The sequence below is a fragment of the Balaenoptera ricei genome, chromosome 3 (assembly GCF_028023285.1).
Source record: "Balaenoptera ricei isolate mBalRic1 chromosome 3, mBalRic1.hap2, whole genome shotgun sequence".
NCBI lineage: Eukaryota > Metazoa > Chordata > Mammalia > Artiodactyla > Balaenopteridae > Balaenoptera > Balaenoptera ricei.
Window position 1 is genome coordinate 98,942,376 of NC_082641.1, and position 19,029 is coordinate 98,961,404.

Consider the following 19,029-nt stretch of genomic DNA (forward strand, 5'->3'; position numbering starts at 1 on the left):
AAAATAACACATTTAGGGAAAAATATCAATACAATTGTTTATACATCATTACTGAAAACTGTATACCATCATACAAAAAAGGATTTTATTTTGGGAAATCAATTCCTAATTTATGGCAAGTTTTACTTTAAGAAATAAAACCACAAAACAACACAATCTAATTCAATCTTAAAGGCTGGCATGCTGAGCAAGGTATGTTCTTATTCTTTGTAGGAGCTCCTTCTTTACACTGTCAGGTACCAGGGCTCTGCCTTTTGGTGTGATTTCAGCCACCAAGTCATCAACAGTAACGTGTTCTAGTCCTTTTTCTTTAATTACCTTTACAGTGTGCCTTCAACTGATCCTTCCAGCCACATTCAATTAATTTAGCTCTCAGCAACTCTTTGAGGCCTTCTCTTGCTCCAGTTTCTATCAACTTTTGGTTAATTGCTGCTCTTATCTGCGCATCTTTGTTCATCTTGCTAACCACACTCTTCGGCTGCCCGGACCTAGCATATATCTTTATGGAAGGGACACAGCGACTTTGGATGTTCCTTGTTTAAGGTCATAGCCACTGGCTGTTAATCCAGTCTACTTCTTGGGGCAAGGACAAATTTTGATATTGTGGTATTTGGTCAGGGCGTGTATAGTTCAGGCCTTTTTTGCCAGATTTTCCCCAAAATATTTCATGTCAGGGCCTAAAGGCACATGTTGTTACTTTTTTTTTTTTCTTTAAAAAAAATATATTGTTATTTATTTATTAATACTTAAAACTTTTTATTTATTTACATCTTTTCCACTCAATTCCGTAAGTGCAAGTATCTCATTTTATCTTTTGTATCTCCTAAAGTTCCGAGAATGTTGCCTTTTGTAAAGAAGGGACTTTGTTCATTCCTTCCTTTATTGTTTGCTGTAGCCCTTTTCGGGGGGGTGGGGCAGGCTGGGGAGTGGTTGGTGTGTCTTTGAGATTGGTTGAATAAATTTCTGCTTTTTTTGTTGTGACTAAGTTATAATCTTAGTTTATAAACTTGTTTTGTAAAACCTTTTGCAGCAGTATGTGTTTATGTGGATCAGTTTTCCTGTATTTATTTATTACCTTTGAATTTGTTGAACTCAGATTGGAGTTTTTCAGTTCTAAGAAAAAGGTAAACAGGGACAGTATATCTGTTTATTTTGTCATTGCCTCAGGGATGGTATTGCAGCAAGTGCTTGTGAGAGTCCAAAAAGGCAGAAAATCAGTGTTTTGGGAAAAATATTTACCAAACTAGGCTGGAGAGCCAGATTTAGTTTAGTTTAGTTTATGTGAAAATGTAGAACTTTTCACTGATATTTTCTACCACTTTTTAGCCTGTGACCTAGCTGTGAACTTTCTGGGCTACCAATGGGTTTTGTTCTTCCCTAACCACCACTACCCTCTGCTTTAACTTTTTTAAAACACAGATGCCCTGAGTCCAGGTTGTATCATGTGCACTAACATTTCTCCTGTGTTAATTTTGTTCTGCTCAGCATATTTTTACCTGAGTAAGCAAAACACCGTAAAGAGGAGTAAGCAAACCTAGGATTTATGACATGAGAGTATCTTGTTTGTGGAAAAATTACTAATCAGTTAATCCTATGACTAGCTCAGAGGCCAGTAAGAAGTAAGACCTTAAGAAATGGAGTACCTTGTTTCTCATATAAGTCAACTTTTGCTAGGTTATGCTGAGTTAACAGACAAATCTCAATGGTTTATAATAATAAAGGATAATTTCAGGACTTCCCTGGTGGTGCAGAGGTTAAGAATCTACCTGCCAATGCAGGGGTTACAGGTTCGAGCCCTGGTCCGGGAAGATCCCACATGCTGCGGAGCGACTGAGCCCGTGCACCACAACTACTGAGCCTATGCTCTAGAGCCCACGAGCCACAACTACTGAGCCCGTGTGCCGGGAACTACTGAAGCCCACGTGCCTAGAGTCCATGCTCCGCAACAAGAGAAGCCACTGCAATGAGAAGCCCACACACGTCAACGAAGAGTAGCCCCCGCTCGCCGCAACTAGAGAAAGCCCACGCATAGGAAGGAAGACCCAACACAGCCAAAAATAAAAATAAATAAATAAAATAAATAAATTTATTTAAAAAAAAAGGATAATTTCATACCTACCTGACCTTTCAGCTTCTGGTCAGCTGTGTCTCTGCTTTATGTGTCTTACTAATTTCAGGATCCCAGTTGAAGGAGCAACTTTCATCATGGCTGTTCTTCCGGCAGAGGGAAAATAAAAATGGATCCCCTTGGTGTCTCATAAAGCTTCTGTTTAGAAGTGGCATGTCGTTTCTACTCACCTTTCATTGGCCAAAAGAAATCACCTGGCCAAGCCCAAAGTTAAGGATATCACTTAAGATATTCTCTTCATGTAAATATGATTGCTATATTTTATATTCCATAATATAAAGCATTATGGGAGATTTAAATCTGGGTATAAGAACTGCTAAGCCTTTGGGTGATAATTACAACAAGGGACATTTGGTTTCGTACACGTTATATCTTTCAAGAAATGTTCGCACATATCTGAAGGAAATGTTGGGAATGGAATAGGTTTGAGGTTTCCTCAGTAGGTGAGCTGTATCGAGTTCTCTGAATATTAAGTTTTGTCTTGAGGGCGTGAACACAAAGAAGATCGAAGTGTTCCAGCAAGGAGAACCTCTTTTTGGACAGTAAGAAAGGCAGAATGCTTTCTATTCTTGAACTGGAGGAGTAGCATTTTTGGGTAATTGAAACTGCAATCATTTGAAGTAAGATCGACATGATTTCTTTTCTGTACTGCAGTTGCATAATAACTGGTAAAGGTGAGTTACAAGTTCCTGTGGTCTGATGCCAGAGCCTGTGTTTTTAACCGCTGTGTGATCCTGACAGCTAGAATGTGAACTGCAGTGGGGAAAGTGAATTGTCTTTGAAGTTAGGTCAGGCTATAAATCCTGTTTCTGCTGTCTAATTACATGACCCCTCTGAATATTAGTAGCCACCTTACCTAATAACTTCCAGGATTATGATGGGGATTAAATGACATCAAGAATTAAAACCTTTTGTAAAGGGGGTAAAAAGCCAGTAATAGTGACCGCCTACCGGGCAGTGTGCTGGGCACTGTGCTCAAGATTATGTCAAAGTGAGCTTAGGGGGCATCCCAGGCTGGCGTGAAGTCATCTAGAGGAACAAAGTGAGAGATGAGAGATCACAGGAGGTCAGGTCATGTAGGACCATTTAGTTCAGAGTAAGGACTGGCTTTTACCCTGATTGAGATGGGAAGCCATTGGAGAGCGTGGAGGAGCAACATGACCTCATTTAAGGTTTAAGTGGATCATTCTGAGTGCTGTGTGAGGAATAGGTTCTAGGGGAGCAGGCGTGGAAGTGGAGAAGTATGTTGGGCATATTGGGGTCTATTACCCTATTAACTCTTCTTGTCCACACTTGTGATGTTTCATTAAAAAAAAGAAGAGGAAGCAGAGAGATCTGTCAGGTTATCGCAGTAATCTACGTAAGAGATGGGGGTGATTCAGACAGGTGGTAGGGATGGAGGTGGTGCAAAGAAGTTAAATTCTGGATATATTTTGAAGGTAGGTGTGGCAGGGTTTGCTTATTTGCTGATGTGGGTTGAAAGGGAGAGAGAAGGATAAAGTGGTGGTTTACCGAGATAGGAAAGACTGGAGGAGGGCCGGATTCGCAGAGAGGGGACATTCCCAGTAGACTTTCAGATGGGGATAGTAGGTAGGCAGTGGGACATAGGACTCTGTAGTTGGGGGGACAGGTTGAAGCTGTATAAATCTATTTTCAGTTTCTAGGTGGTATTCAAAGCCAGGAGACTGGATTAGATTACCCAGGTGGTGAGTGCAGATAAACAGGAGATGGGGTCCCAGGACTGAACTCTGGAGGGGACTCAGTCTCTCATTTTCAGTTTCTTCTCCCTTTAAGGAGACCTTTGATGCCTTCTTGTTGTTGAGACAGATTAAGTCCCTTAAATTAAAGGGACCTAATTTAAGACGTTGCTTTCTAAACTATCACAACATTTTGGAGGTCTTCAAATATTTAGATACATTTATGGCCATTCTGGAAAAGACTCTGATGAACTAGGGTGATTGTATCTTTCTATCAAACGTGAAAATAGTATGGCAGCTCTGTGTTTTCCGCCTTTTCTTTGGCTGTCAAGAAGCTTGAGGGTAAACCTGACACTGTCCCCAAATAGAGTAACTACCATTAGCATATGCTTTGAGTAGGCTTCTCTTTCTCTGATGTAACGTTTTCTTAATTTTTCCATTTTTTAATAGTCCTTTCACATTTAAGGCACCTTAAATACTTTTTGGTAGCAGTCAGGACATGAACAGAATACAGGAAGAAATCCCCATTGGGCCCACAGCTCTAAAATCAATGAAATGATTCTTAATGCTATTGTTTGCTATCGGAAACTTTATCAAAATAGGAGGAAAGGCATCAAGCATAGAAAACAGAAATGTCTGGAAGAACATCCAAGAGATGGTTAATAGCAGTTACCTCTGGGGTAAGACAAGGATTAAAAAGACTTTTTGAATCTGCAGGGTTTGAATTTCTTGAAAGCATTAAAAAAAAAAAAGTAAATAACCTCTCCAAAAAATAAGTACACTTGTAGTATAATATTGCCCGTGTCATCTTTTAATATGCTTCTCAGATTACTCATTGTAAAGGATGTCACTCACAGAATCAATACATATGCAAGTTATTTTGATTTTGTAGATTTGGAAGCACCATTTTACTTTGGAAATAAAAGTCGTTTATAGATATGTCATTGGTAGTGGATATGACTCAGCTGGTGTCAAACCCTTGGATTGAATAAATATAGGAACACGAATATGTGTAAGCACAGTGATAAAACACTCTTCAAATACAAAGCATTATAACATTATTACTCTTGATAATTAAGTGGCAAGTTAGAAACTGCTATATAAGCAATTTCCCGCACTGAGCTACAAGAAAAAGGACGAACTACTTATAGTAAAGTGAAGCAGTAAAGTGAGGGCAGACTTTAAGGGATCTTGAAAGTTAAGCAGTGAATAATTAGGGTTCCACTGCAGATTTTGAGCAAGGGGATGACTTAGTATAAAGGCTGCCTTTGGGCCATTACCCAGCAACAGTCTGCTGATTGCCTGGAAAGATTAAGATTGGAAGCAGAAGACCACCGGGAAGGCAACTGTAGTAATCTGGGCATGAAATTATAGAATAGGAAAGAAATGGCAGTAAACAATTCCTCGAAAGAACTGGAAACTCCTCAGTGCACAAACTGTCTACCTTGCGAGCTCAAAGCACCTAGCACAGTGCTGGATACAGAGTGGGAACAGAGTGAACATTTGAAGAATCATAATGAAATTGATGTCAAGCCTTGATGGCCCAGTGACATGTGCTGTTCAGAAATGGGAGAAAGGAAAGAGTACCTGGCAAATAACTCACCCAGCAAACTGATGTTGAGAAGGTGGGACAGTTTGAGGAAGATGATAATCAGTTTGATTTGCATTTTTTTTTTTTTTCTGTCAAACTATAAGTGACGTATATTCCCTCAGCTGGTTTAGCAGCCCTGATATCAGGAGACCCAAAGCATGTTTCTTGCTCTAGTCTTTGGAGCCAATAGTCAGGGCTGAAGGACAGCAAGAAAGAACAAGAAAACCAACTTCTGAGAGCAAAGTCCTGTACACAAATAGGATTGGTAAAGACAAATCCAGATTTCTCAATCTGGTTTATGTAACAAAACACTGAAAAACAATGTATGTAATGCTCATCAAAAAATACTAATGCTCCAATGTTACCTCTGTTTCTCTTTCAACATTTCATTAAAGGAACTTATGATCTGCAACACATATGATAAAGAAAATCTTTTATAAGTAAGGGACACGTACACATCTGTAAGAAAGAAAAGCACCCCAAATGAAATGTGATTTAAGCAGGCAAAACAATGAGAAGTATAAATGACCAATAAGCCCATGAAAATAATGTTACCTTACTAGTGCTCAAAGAAATGTAAATTAAATAATGAGCTACAACTTGTAATCATTTAATTGTTATACTGAAAAGAATGATGATGTCCAGTGTTGGGAGGATATGGGGAAACAGGCATTGTCACAAACATGGTTCTGTTTTCAGGCTTGGATAGTTGATAACTTGATACTTTGTATTTAGGTATCCATTTACCTATTAATAGAGTACTTTTACAGGCTCCAAGTGTGTTTTAGAATTCTCTGGATTCTTATATCCCTGCTCTAGTGGTTAGCATATTGCAGGTATTTAGTAAAATCTTGGGGTGGATTTTTAGTAAAAAACCTTATGTAGTCTTTAGTAGACTATCCAAGTCATTGATTTATTTAAAATGACAGAAATAGGAAAAAGATTTTACATCTTAAAAAAAAAACAACAAAACTCTTCAGAGCTATAAACTGGATTTTATATGGAGGATTTACAAATATATCACTTTGGGGGATATTTTGATGGTTTTAGCTGAAAAGACTCTGTCCTTAACTATCATAATCTTAACCATTTTTACTCCCTAATTTAAAGCTATTTGTTTGACTGGGGTGGCTGATTTACTGTTCCTTCTATATTCTCCCCAAGCCCATGTGATTTTTTTTTTTTTTTTTTTTTTTTAGTGGAAATAATTAGGATAAAAGAAACTTGTTTACAGCATTAGAGGAGCAGAGTGGTATTGTGGTAGGTCCAGGTTCTAGTCTGAATTTTGCCATTTCATACAACCTTGGAGGCTGGACAAGCTTTGGAGCCTGGAACAAGTTACATAACCTTTCCTAAACTTTGCTCTTCTGCGAAAATAGGAACAACTGTTCCTGCCAAACTCCTAAAAAGCTGTATGGAGATCAAATGCAGCAATGTACATAGATGGGTCTTTGAAAAGGTAAAGTATATACATACCAGTATAAGGTGGTAATGGTATTTTAAAATATTATTGTGATTAGAATTTTAGTCATATATTTAAGCTGAACAGTGTCACATAGTGTGGATACATTTCTCTTTGTATACAATCTGTTAACATTGTTGCTATCCAAGCCCTTCAGCGTGTAACCAGTGCTTTTCTAGTTAAGCCTGAAATCCCTGTGATTTAGCTCTGGTGATAGTGGGATAACTGAGTGGGGTCAGTGTTAAGTTTGTACTCTCTAAGGTAGAGACTTGTCTTGAATAAATCTATTCTGAAACTGTTTCACTGCACATCATTGATCTCAATAATTATTTATACAGCCTTCAGTTCTTACCTTTGCTTGCACTTGGTTGCACTTTGAACAGTTTCCACTTGGGGGTAGTGTTTCATTTCACAATTGAACAATTGTTTCTTTACTTAAGTATGGCCTTTGCCAGTTTGCTCTTGAACGTTCCCTTGCTTAGTTAAAAAGGGTCTTAATAGACTGTTAGCCGCATGTTTTAAAATCTTGATTTTTAAAAACTGTTTCCTGTCATTTGAGTAATTGTACAGAAATGAATAATTAATAGGAATTTAGTCTTGAGAATCTTAACACTTTCTTTTTTAATCTCTGAGGGATAATGTAAGCCTTTTCCCCATTATTTTGTGTCTTTGAGGCATTTTTTATTTGCAGTAAGGCTGTTAAGACTATGTTGTTAGAAAAAATATATCCCAGTCCACATTTTGAAAAACTCATTTCCTTTAAGAGTAAAAGCACATTAGGCTAACTTTGGTCGGTATCATCCCTGTATCTCCCTTTACCACCCAACCCCACTTGCAGCCCTCACTCCAGCCCCCACCAAAAGAGGACCATTCTTGAAAAGAAAAAAAGATCTTGTGGGTTTTTGTTTTTTCCCCAGGTATGGTAATTATCAATTTGGTAATATTAAGAGACTTTAAATTTTAGTATATACCTCTATGCCATTTATTAATTAGTAATTTTTAAATTGTTATATTCTGCACAGTGTGCAATAACCCTACAAAAATGACCACTTTGCAATGCAAATTAATTCTTTGTCCCAGGTATTTGTTTTAAATTCTGTTTTTTCCAAGTTATTTGGCATTGATCTATATATCTTTTCATTTGTTTTTGCATGTTATTTTGTAAATAATTAAATTATTGTATAAATTACCTTCGTTATCATATTATTTAGTTATGTTGGCTTTTATAAACTTTATGATGCAATTAGTGCATTAGTGTAGTTACCACATACTTAACTTTCAGTAGATTATAAACTCTGAGGATAGGCACCATTCTTATACATCTGTAGATTTCTGTAGATTTCCTTGCAAATAGTAAATGTGCAATTAATGTGTTTGTATCTATATAATTGGATATAGGGAGATGTTATGTGGTAAGTGTGGTCAGTTGTTAAACATATAAATTACATATATGGTATAAATTAGTGACTGAACACATATTAATTGTGTATGTAATTTTTGACCTCTTTCAATAAATAGTTTTTATTTCTTTTTTTGGTAGACCATGACACACTATGTTTTATAAAAATTCACGTGTGCTTCTCCAAGAGTTTAATATTGTGCTTGTTATTTTTTTTGTTTTTTATAAATTTATTTATTTATTTATTTATTTATTTTTGGCTGTGTTGGGTCTTCGTTTCTGTGCGAGGGCTTTCTCCAGTTGCGGCGAGCGGGGGCCACTCTTCATCGCGGTGCGCGGGCCTCTCACTGTCACGGCCTCTCGTTGCGGAGCACAGGCTCCAGACGCGCAGGCTCAGTAATTGTGGCTCACGGGCCCAGTTGCTCCGCGGCATGTGGGATCTTCCCAGACCAGGGCTCGAACCCGTGTCCCCTGCATTGGCAGGCAGACTCTCAAGCACTGCGCCACCAGGGAAGCCCCGTGCTTGTTCTTTATCACCATTCCTGTAAACAAAGGCCTTCTTGACATGGAGAAGATATTTCACATCGTGTATTTAACCTTTCTTTCTTTCTTTCTTTCTTTTTTAATTATGGTAAGAACATTTAATATGAGCATTTAACAAATTTTTAAGTGTACAATACAGTATTATGAACTGCAGGCACTATGTTCTATGGCAGATAAGATCTATAGAACTTATTCATCTTGCATTATTGAAACTTTATGCCCACCGATTAGCAACTCCCCATTTTCTCCTCCCCCTAATCTTTGCAACCACCATTCTACTCTCTGATTCTATGAGTTTGACTATTTTAGGTACTTTGATGTAAGTGGAATCATGCAGCATTTGGCCTTCTGTGACTGGGTTACCATATTATCTTCAAAGCTCATCCATGTCGTTACATATTGCAAAATTTCCTTCTTTCTTTAAAGGCTGAATAATAGTACATTGTATTTATGTACCACATTTTCTTTATCCATTTTTATCTGTCAGTTGATATTTATATTATTTCTACATCTTGGCTATTGTGAATAGTGCTGCATTGAACATTTGGAGTGCTGTTATCTCTTTGGTTCCTGATTTCAATTCTTTTGAATAAATACGTGGAAGTGGGATTGCTGGATCGTGTGGCAGTTCTAGTTGTAATTTTTTGAAGAATGTCCATACAGTTTTCCTGTGTATTTAATCTTAAAAGTGATCTTTAGGTTTTTTTCTTTTCTTTCTTTTTGCTAAAAGTGGGTTGAATCATGGTCTTTTTCTTTCTAAAAAAGGAGAAGCATTGCACAGTTAAAAATTTCATGACATGAACCTGTGTTTAAATATTTTTCTGCTTCATATCTATATATATTTTCATATCTATATTTAAAAACAAAGAGGCATGTTTTGAAAGTACGTATCTCATGGTATGTTCAGTAAGATGGGAATATGGTAGTAGGGAATTAGGAAGATGACTGAAGAAATACACTAATAATATAATTTCATTTCCAACTCATATTTTTAAGGTCTAGAACTGAATTCTTATTTGTTTGTTTTTGCATTGCAGTGAATGATCTAGGAGGGGACTTCATGGGAGTTGGTAAAGGCTCCTTAGCTGCTGATAAGGTTGTTGAAGAAATAAGAAGGAAAGGCGGAAAAGCAGTGGCCAACTATGGTACAATATTTGAGAGAACTATACTGCCTGTTTTATATTTCCTCAACTGATGCCATTTCTCATGTTAATAAGTATTGAGCAAATATCTTGGCATTCCAGTATAATTATGAAATTAGATTTTACCTAAGTCTGCCAAAGATGTTTAGTGACGTATTTTTTAAACTTTTGATGTAGATTATTTCATGAGTCTAACTTTTATTCAGTTGTTTATTTAATATTTTTAATAATGAGCGCATGATATAATCAGTACATTACTGTAGATGTGAATATGAATATGCTCTTTTCTTAAAAGACCTGCCTTAGCTAAAAGGTCTTATGTATTTCTACAGAGTAACATTAAATTCTTCTTTTTAAAATTGCTTTTAAAAAACATTTCTTAAAGTAATATAGTGTAAGAAGTGAAGTGCCCCCTTTCTGTACCCAGCCTTCATATTACATTCTGCACAGGTAATCATTGCTGTATGTAACTTTCTTATCTTTATGAAAATGTAAAGTTAGGCATTAAAAATAAAGAAAAAATAACGACAGCAAATACAACCTTTATGTTTGATGTATTGATTCTAACAGTATTTGTAGGGAATCTTCTTGAGTAGATTTACTTTAAAAAGCTAGTGCTTACTGACTTTTCTGCAAATTAGATTGTTTTTATGGACCAGGGAGAAAATTAGATTGCCAGTGACTTTATTCTGAAATTTTAGAGGAAAGGAAATAGGATATGATTTGTTTTGAGAGTTCAAGGGAATAATGAGACAGACATTTTAGTATCTTATTTCCACATTGAGAGTCTAGAAAAATGTTTTCAACTTAAAAAAATTTCTGGGGTTTTAAAACCTATTTTGTAAAGATAAAGATTTCAGACTCTCTTCCCTGCCCCTCAGTTTTGATATTCAACCTGTATCAATCAGGATTCAGTCAAGAAAACAGAAGCCCCTCTCGGTTTTCCAAGTGTGAAGGGTTTTATACAAAGAATTAGAGACTTACCATTGGAAGGTCTGGGCAGGTGCATGTCAGGGACTGTCGATGACCATCTCAGCCTGTGGCAGGTGGTTTTCAAGAGCTCACCTAGATGTGCTGTCAGTCTCACATCTGCAACCTGCTCACAAGATTGCCTGCATTTACAGTCTCTTCCTACTTTTCCTCCCTTTAAGCGAGTATTTCTTTTTGGCAGATCTAACTCAGGAGCTTATGGGTCCCAGGGAAGGGACCTGGCTCCCCCTGTGATTGCAGAGGAAGTAGAAAGAGGCAGTGGTGATGTTGAGTTGACAGCTGACCATTTGACACACAGCTCTGGGGATATGAGCCCTTCTCCTGGGCTGATTAGCAGAAAATAACAAATCCATAATATTTCATTGAGCTTTACTTTTTGTAGTTAGTATTACAAAAACAGTAGGTTTGTTTTCCAAATGTAGTGATACAGAATTGAACATGCTTTTTCAAATTAAACACGCTTCTCCTTCCCTCCCTCTCAAAGTCTCATTTGCATCCTTAAGGGGAAGTGCTTATGTGGCTATTTAAAATTCAACAGAAATGAAATAAAATAGATTATTCCATTTGTCATACTAGCCACATTTCAGGAGCCACATGTGGTTTGTGGTTACCATATTAGTGCAGAAATAGAGCATTTCCATCTTCACAGAAAGTTCTGTTGGACCGTGGTGTCTTGGATATTATTTGTCAAATACTTCTCATTTACCCCCTCTCTCTTTTTTTGTTTTTTTTGGTAGGTTAAAGGATTGCCTTAGGGACTAAATTTCTTTTGTAACATGTATCATTTATATTTTAGTTTGTTACATGCCTGCAATATAAATGTTTTTTCCTTGGAAATGAGTTCTGTTGAATGAATAGTATGTGTCATGTGCTCTGAGCCACAGAATTTAAAAGTCATTTGTAAGGGATATTACTGAAGTTTTGTCCTAATTTCCCTTTCCCTCAGATTCAGTGGAAGCAGGAGAGAAGGTTGTGAAGACAGCACTGGATGCTTTTGGAAGAATAGGTAATGTTTCTTTGCATTTATGGTACTAACAGAGCAGCTTCTACCTTTCTAATGAAATATTTTTTATTTCACTTTTGTTTATTAAAAACTCTTTTTTGGTAATCAAATTTTTAGATTTGTTTTAAATTTTAATTTTTTTACATACCTTAATCTTATTCCACAAAGGGCTTGAGGTGACAGTTTTTATGCATGTATGTGTTGAGTTTGTTTTATATTTTTTTGTACTTTAAGAGCCTTTAAAAAAACTTGTAAGTATTCTCTAAGTTTCCGTTTTATAATAATTTAATCATACCCCAAATATATTTAGAAAATAAAAAATAAATCAGTATTTTGGCAATAGAGGACCCAGTGGAATATTTTAGATAATTATAATGATTCAGATTAAAATGATTCAGTATCTTGCAAATTAATTACGATGAATTATATAAAATAAAAATCTTCATTTTTAAGAAGCATTTCAAGCATTTCAAATATATTGTTTAATTTTCCTGACTTAGTCCCATAGATTGTTAGTAAAAGGTTATTGAATTACTAGAGGGAAACTACTGCAGATAAGCCCAACATGTTTATAATCTGAAAAATGTTAATTTTTATAGTTTGAATGTGTTTCCCCCCCCCCCTTTTTTTGGTCTAGCATATATATTTTTCTAGCTATATTTGGTTGAGCTTATAAGAGACATGTTCACATAGTGTCTGACACAGGGATAGAGACCACAAAGTTTTGAAGTCATAAGGTGAAAATAGCCACAAGATGGTGGTTGAACCTTAAGAAACAATGCCTTTTATTTTATAGTGAGAATGCAATTATGTATGAAGATAGACCATCAGTTTCTAACTCTAATGGTTTCCTTTCTGGGCTTTTGACTTTTGAGTGGCAGGGAAAAATCTTTTAAACTTTTAACTTTCCCAGTGAATTTTGAAGTTAATTGAGGGATGGCTTACGATTACCACTGAGTTCTAAGAACCTAAGAGTTGTGTGACTGCTAATTCTGTGAATAAGCTCACAGAATTTTGGCAGAAGGTAGAGGTGGAAACATTTAGGTATGTAGACTTGAGAGGAAAGCACTGATACAATGGGGTACTTATTGTGCTTTTGTGAATCAGATTTTTTTTTGCTATAGGTATAAAATTTTGTTCTGCTAGCACTTGTTAACCTGTTATATCTACTTTTCCATGGGCGGGGGGGAGGCAGGGAACACTTTTGAAAGAAATGTGTTGTAAGCAAAGGCAAATTAATATGCTTGCTTTTATATTTGTGACTTGAATATTTTTATATTGTAGATGTTGTGATCAACAATGCTGGGTGAGTATTTCTTTTTAAATTTCCAATAAAGTAATGTACATGCAAACTTTTTTTAAGTGTTGACTTTCTCTTCTCAACATATATAATATCAATTTTTTAGAATTTTGAGGGACCGTTCCTTTGGTAGAATAAGTGATGAAGACTGGGGTAAGTTATTTTAAATATATGTTCTCTGGAACATACTTATCCATTTAGCCTTCTAATATTTGATACATTTACACACTTAAGGAAAAACTTGCTTCTACCTATTTTTGCTTCTGCTAATATAAGTGATGAGTAAGCTTTACAACTGAAAATGAACAGTTGGAAGAAAAGGCTTTGTGACTTTCGTTCATTTCCCTTTTTCTCTTTGAGAGATTGTCAGCGTTTTCTTGCAGTATTAGTTGTTTCTAACAGCCTTTTGCATGCTTGTCTGGCTGTGTGATTCTTATTTCAAGAGCAAGAGTAGGCTATGGAAGAGAGTCTGAGGCACTAAAAACAATGGAGATCTGAGAACTGGGTGGGAAAAACCTAGGTATAATTTTGAAACTTCTAATAAGTAGGAAAAATTTCCATTAGGAATGTCATGTTGGAAAGATTGAGTTTAGATGATGAACAGTCAAAGTTATAAAATTTTTTTATCCTGTTTGCTCTTTTTTGCACTTATATTCATTGGCTATCAGAACTAAAACAAGCATTGGTGGCTGGGACGGTGGCAGGCATGGTAACTGAGATGAATTACATCATTGTTTATAGAGTGTGTTTCTGGGAAATATTGCCAGAAGTTCTTTTGGAAGAAGCAAGATATCTTTCTGACTTAGAATTAAGCAAAGACAGGCTTTTAGCTTCCAATTCCCTTGTAATAACTGGAGAGAAAAAGGAGCTGAGAAGGATAGAATTTGTTGGCAGAGGGGACTTAAGTCAGTGCTTTGCTTTGAGCTCTGATGGGGCTGGAGTGCGTCCTCTTCTGGTTTCATCAGAGTAAGATTAAATCTGGAGTTGTTTGTTTATCTGAATCATCCTCCAAGCTGTCTGTTCATTAGATTGACATTTCAGAAAGCAGGCTTCTCTGTCTCTCTTTTTCCCTCTTTCCCTCCCCCTCTTTCCTACACCTCCACGCCCCGACCCCCAGCTGTCTCTAACTCATTTGCAAATCCTGTTAAAAATAGGGATTTAGGGATATACTGAACATTTTATAAACATTTTTTGATGAAGAACTGAGTGGTTTTTGATTATGCTTTAACTAACGTTTGTGTTGAGTCCCAATTATATATGTAAAATTCTAGGTTATTTGTATTAATGAATTTTTATATAAAATAGGCAAAAATTAAAGATGGCATTGTACTTAGATGTGCATAGGCATCATATTTAGGTGGCATTGTATTTATGATAAAGTTAGATATATTAGATAATAATCTAATCATAAATTATAGGCAAAATGGGTATGAATTATTGATTGGTTATGTAACTGGAACTAAAGCAAAAATGATTACTCGGAGTGCAATGTGACAATAGTTGAATTTGAATGCTAGGTATAAAATGAACATCTTTGTATAAGTAAATCATTGCTTATGTTGATTCTGAGATAGGTCTGTCTAAATTTGACAATATTCAGGATAAAAATTTCTTGTTTTAGATATCATCCAGAGAGTTCATTTGCGGGGCTCATTCCTGGTGACCCGGGCAGCGTGGGATCACATGAAGAAACAGAAATTTGGAAGGTAGAGTTGTATGTGGCTGTCAAGGGGGATTGGAGATGCCGTGTGTGGGTTCTTATGTCCAGAGGAAAAGAATTGCTTTGACGTTGAAAAATACACCTTCAGATATGCACAGGCTTTTTAAATGTAGTTTTGGCAGATGCCTCCCCATTACATTGGTGTCAGTCATAGATTAGCTAGCTAGACAACTTAGTATTTCTTTTCACCTCCTACTTTTCATTATTAATGATTCTCCTGCTATTCTCTGATATTTTAGCAGTACAAACATTGAGGATTCAGCAGTACTTTATTCTCTAACCAAAATATCATTTTTTGTGCCCAGTGACTAACTGGGGAGAGATGAGTGGCTGTTTTCTACTGGCTGACGCTGGTCAGACATGAGTTAGTCTTTGTAAACTAGGAACGGTAAGACTCTTATAGTTGCGTCTGTGTGACTCAGACGTGGCAGACCTAGTAAGTGGCCCCATGCTCTCTAACATAAAAGTTATTCCTGTTAACTTAGGGTTCACACACATCTACTAGAAGTAAATTGCATGTGATATCTGTTCTTATTGGAGAGTTCTAGTATATCCTGATACTAGCAGTTTCTGAAAGTAAATGATAGGATTTACTTGTTCTACTAAGTAGAGTAAGTGAGATTAGGTCAGATTATGAGATGGTATTGTTTAATATGAGGCATTTAATATTATCCAGAAAGCGAAAGGAGCAAAGTTCTGAGGACTAAAGAATTAGAACTTCATGATCTAATATTTCTTACTAAAATTTTAACTTGTAAATTGGCAGTTTATTTTATGTTTATAAATATTTATTGTTTTCAGTACATAATGAATATACATTCTTACACTTGAATTCATTTGATCCTGACCAGGGATTCTTTCTAAAACAATTAAATCTCGCAGTTGAATTTTGAGAGATTACTTTTATTATTTATATTAATTTAGATATATGAATCATGACTTTAAGAACCTAATGGTAGTATACAGAGTTGCTTTTGACAGGTATAATAGTAATGAAAAAGAAAAAAAAATGCTTAAGAGTTGCAACAGTATCAAAATATAGAAAAGATGATGTTGAGAGATTGATTTTCCTTTTAGGATCATCATGACTTCATCGGCTTCAGGAATATATGGCAACTTTGGCCAGGCAAATTATTGTGCTGCAAAGCTGGGTCTTCTGGGCCTTTCAAATTGTCTTGCAGTTGAAGGCGAGAAAAGCAACATTCATTGTAACACTATTGCCCCTACTGCTGGATCACGGTTGACCCAGAACATTTTGCCTGATGGTAAGTAGTTTAGTTTTTTTTTAATGCTGTTCCTCACATACCTGTGTGGCGTGAGCTTTGTAAAAGTATTTAATTTTTTGAGTAGCTAAAAAAATTTCCTTACAATTTAAAAAAGCATTATGTGTAGTTTATGTTCATTATAGAAAATTTAGGAAAGCACAAACAAAATATGACCCATAATTCTACCACACTGAGGTAAACTTTCTCTTTGTGTAGGTAGACATACATACATTTTTTCTTTACAGAATGAGGTAATAGCATTCTTACTGGTTTATAGTAATAATTATTTAAAACAATTAATAGATTATGTTTTTTAGGGCAGTTTTAGGTTTATAGAAGAATTGAGTAGGTAGTAAAGAAAGTGCCCATATACTCCTCCTCCCACACAGTTTTACATCAGTGTGCTACATTTATTACAATTGATGAACCAGTATTGATCAATTTTTATTTATTTATTTATTTATTTATTTATTTGGCTGCATCGGGTCGTTGAGGCATGTGGGATCTTTTGTTGTGGTGCGCGGGCTTTTCTCAAGTTGTGGCACGTGGGTTTTCTCTCTCTAGTTGCGGCGCATGGGCTTCAGGGTGCGTGGGCTCTATATTTTGTGGCACGCTGCCTCTCTTGTTGAGGCACGTGAGCTCGGTAGTTGTGGCACCCAGGCTTAGTTGACCCTCAGCATGTGGGATCGTAGTTCCCTGATCAGGGATCGAACCCGCATCCCTGCATTGGAAGGCAGATTCTTTACCACTGGACCACCAGAGAAGTCCCTGATTGATTATCATTAACTATAGTTAATAGTTTACTTTAGGGCTCACTCTTTAGGTTGTATGATTTTATGCGTTTTCACAAATGCATGATGTTATGTACCCACGATTATAGATCATACAGAATGGTTTCACTCTAAAAATCCCCTGTGTTCCATCTCTTCGTCCTCTCCCTTTTTTCCCAAATGTCTGGGAGGATTGAAGCTTATTTCTTTTTATCACTACATAATATTACATGGTATGTAGGTGCCACAATTTGTTTTTTCATTCACCTATCGTGGAACATTTTGATTGTTTCCAGTTTTTGACAGTTGTGAGTGAAGCTGCTATAAACATTCATGTGCAGGTTTTTGTGTGGACGTAAGTTTTCAACTCATTTGGGTAAATATTAAAGAGGATAATTGCTGGATTGTATGGTAAGACTGTCTTTAGCTTTGTAAAAATTTCCAAACTGTCTTCAAAAATGGCTGTATCGTTTTTCATTCCTACTAGCAGTGAGTGAGAGTTCTGGTTGCTCCACATCTTTGCCAGCATTTATTATTGTTAGTCTTTTGCATTTTAGTTCTTTTAATAGGTGTATAGGGTATTTCATTGTTTTAATTTGCAGTTCCCTAATGACTTATGATGTTGTGCATTTTTTTCCTGTGCTTATTTGCCATTTATTTGTCTTCCTTGGTGATGTGTCTGTTCTTATTTTTTTGCTCATTTTTAAATTGGGTTCTTTGTTTTCTTCTTCTTTTTTTGGCGGGGGGGGTTCTTTGTTTTCTTGTTGTTGAGTTTTAAGAGTTCCATGAATATTTTGGAAACAAGTTCTTTATCAGATATGTGTTTTGCAAATATTTTTTCCCAGTCTTTAGCTTGTTTTTTTATTCTCTTTAGTCTCTTTCACTTTTGAAGGATAATTTCACCGGGTACAGAATTCTGGGTTGGTAATTTTTTTTCTTTCAGCACCTGAAATCTTTCACTCCACTCTTCTTTTGCTTACATGGTTTCTGAAGGAAAGTCTGACATAATTCTTTCCTTGTTTCTTTATGCATAAGGTATTTTTTCCCCTCTGTGTTCCTCCAAGATTTTCTCCTTGTTTTTTCTGCAGTTTGAATATAGTATGCATAATAATAGGTGTAGATTTTTGGCAATATTCTACTTGATGTCTTCTGAGCTTCCTGGATCTGCGGTTGGTATTTGTGATTAACTTTGGAAAATTCTCAGCCATCACTGCTTAAAATATTTCTTCTGTAGTTTTCTTTTTTTCTTCTACTTCTGGTATTCCCATTATGTGCCTGTTCTATCTTTTTATTTTAATTAATTAATCGATTAATTTATTTGGTTGGGCCGGGTCTTAGTTGCAGCAGGTGGGCCCCTTTAGTTGCAGCTCGCAGGCTCCTTAGTTGTGGCTCGCAAGCTCCTTAGTTGCAGCACATGGGCTCCTTAGTTGTGGCATGCAAACTCTTAGTTGTGGCATGCAAACTCTTAGTTGCGGGATCTAGTTCCCTGGCCAGGGATTGAACCCGGGCCTCCTGCATTGGGAGCGTGGAGTCTTAACCGCTGTGCCACCAGGGAAGTCTCAATATATCTTTTGTAATTATACCACAGTTCTTGGATATTCTATTCCCTTTTATTTTTTTGTCCTTTATTCTCTTTGCATTTCATTTCAGTTTGGGAAGTTTCTATTGACATATATTCAAATCAAGCTTACTGATTTTTCTTTTTTCATTTCAAAATGTTATATTGTTTTTGTTTTTTAGCATTTCCTTTTGATTTTTTTAGCATCTCCTTCTGTCTGCTTACTGTAGTCATCTGTTCTTGTAAGTTGTCCACTTTTCTCCATTAGAGCCCTTAGCATGTTAATCACAGTTATTTTAAACTCCTAGTTTGAAAATTCCAAAATCTCTGCTATATTTCAAACTGGTTCTGAGGCTTGCTTTGTCTCCTCAGCCCGTACTTTTCTTGTCTTTTAGCATGCCTTGAAATTTTTGTTGAAAACTGAACATGATGTATTGGGGTAGTAGAAAGTGTGGTATACA

General features: G+C 36.2%; 1 protein-coding gene and 1 pseudogene across 1 annotated transcript in view; one reads left to right on the forward strand and one right to left on the reverse strand.

The window, feature by feature from the left end:
- The window catches only part of HSD17B4 (hydroxysteroid 17-beta dehydrogenase 4), a 90,016-nt gene that overhangs the window by 6,498 nt on the left and 64,489 nt on the right, over positions 1-19,029 (forward strand). Inside the window, exons 3-8 of the mRNA XM_059916933.1 lie at positions 9,858-9,965; positions 11,899-11,958; positions 13,240-13,261; positions 13,362-13,408; positions 14,877-14,961; positions 16,053-16,240. Coding sequence (XP_059772916.1) covers positions 9,858-9,965; positions 11,899-11,958; positions 13,240-13,261; positions 13,362-13,408; positions 14,877-14,961; positions 16,053-16,240 — 510 coding nt within the window. The remainder of the gene's footprint in view (positions 1-9,857; positions 9,966-11,898; positions 11,959-13,239; positions 13,262-13,361; positions 13,409-14,876; positions 14,962-16,052; positions 16,241-19,029) is intronic.
- LOC132363733 (transcription and mRNA export factor ENY2-like) lies at positions 69-482 on the reverse strand (annotated as a pseudogene).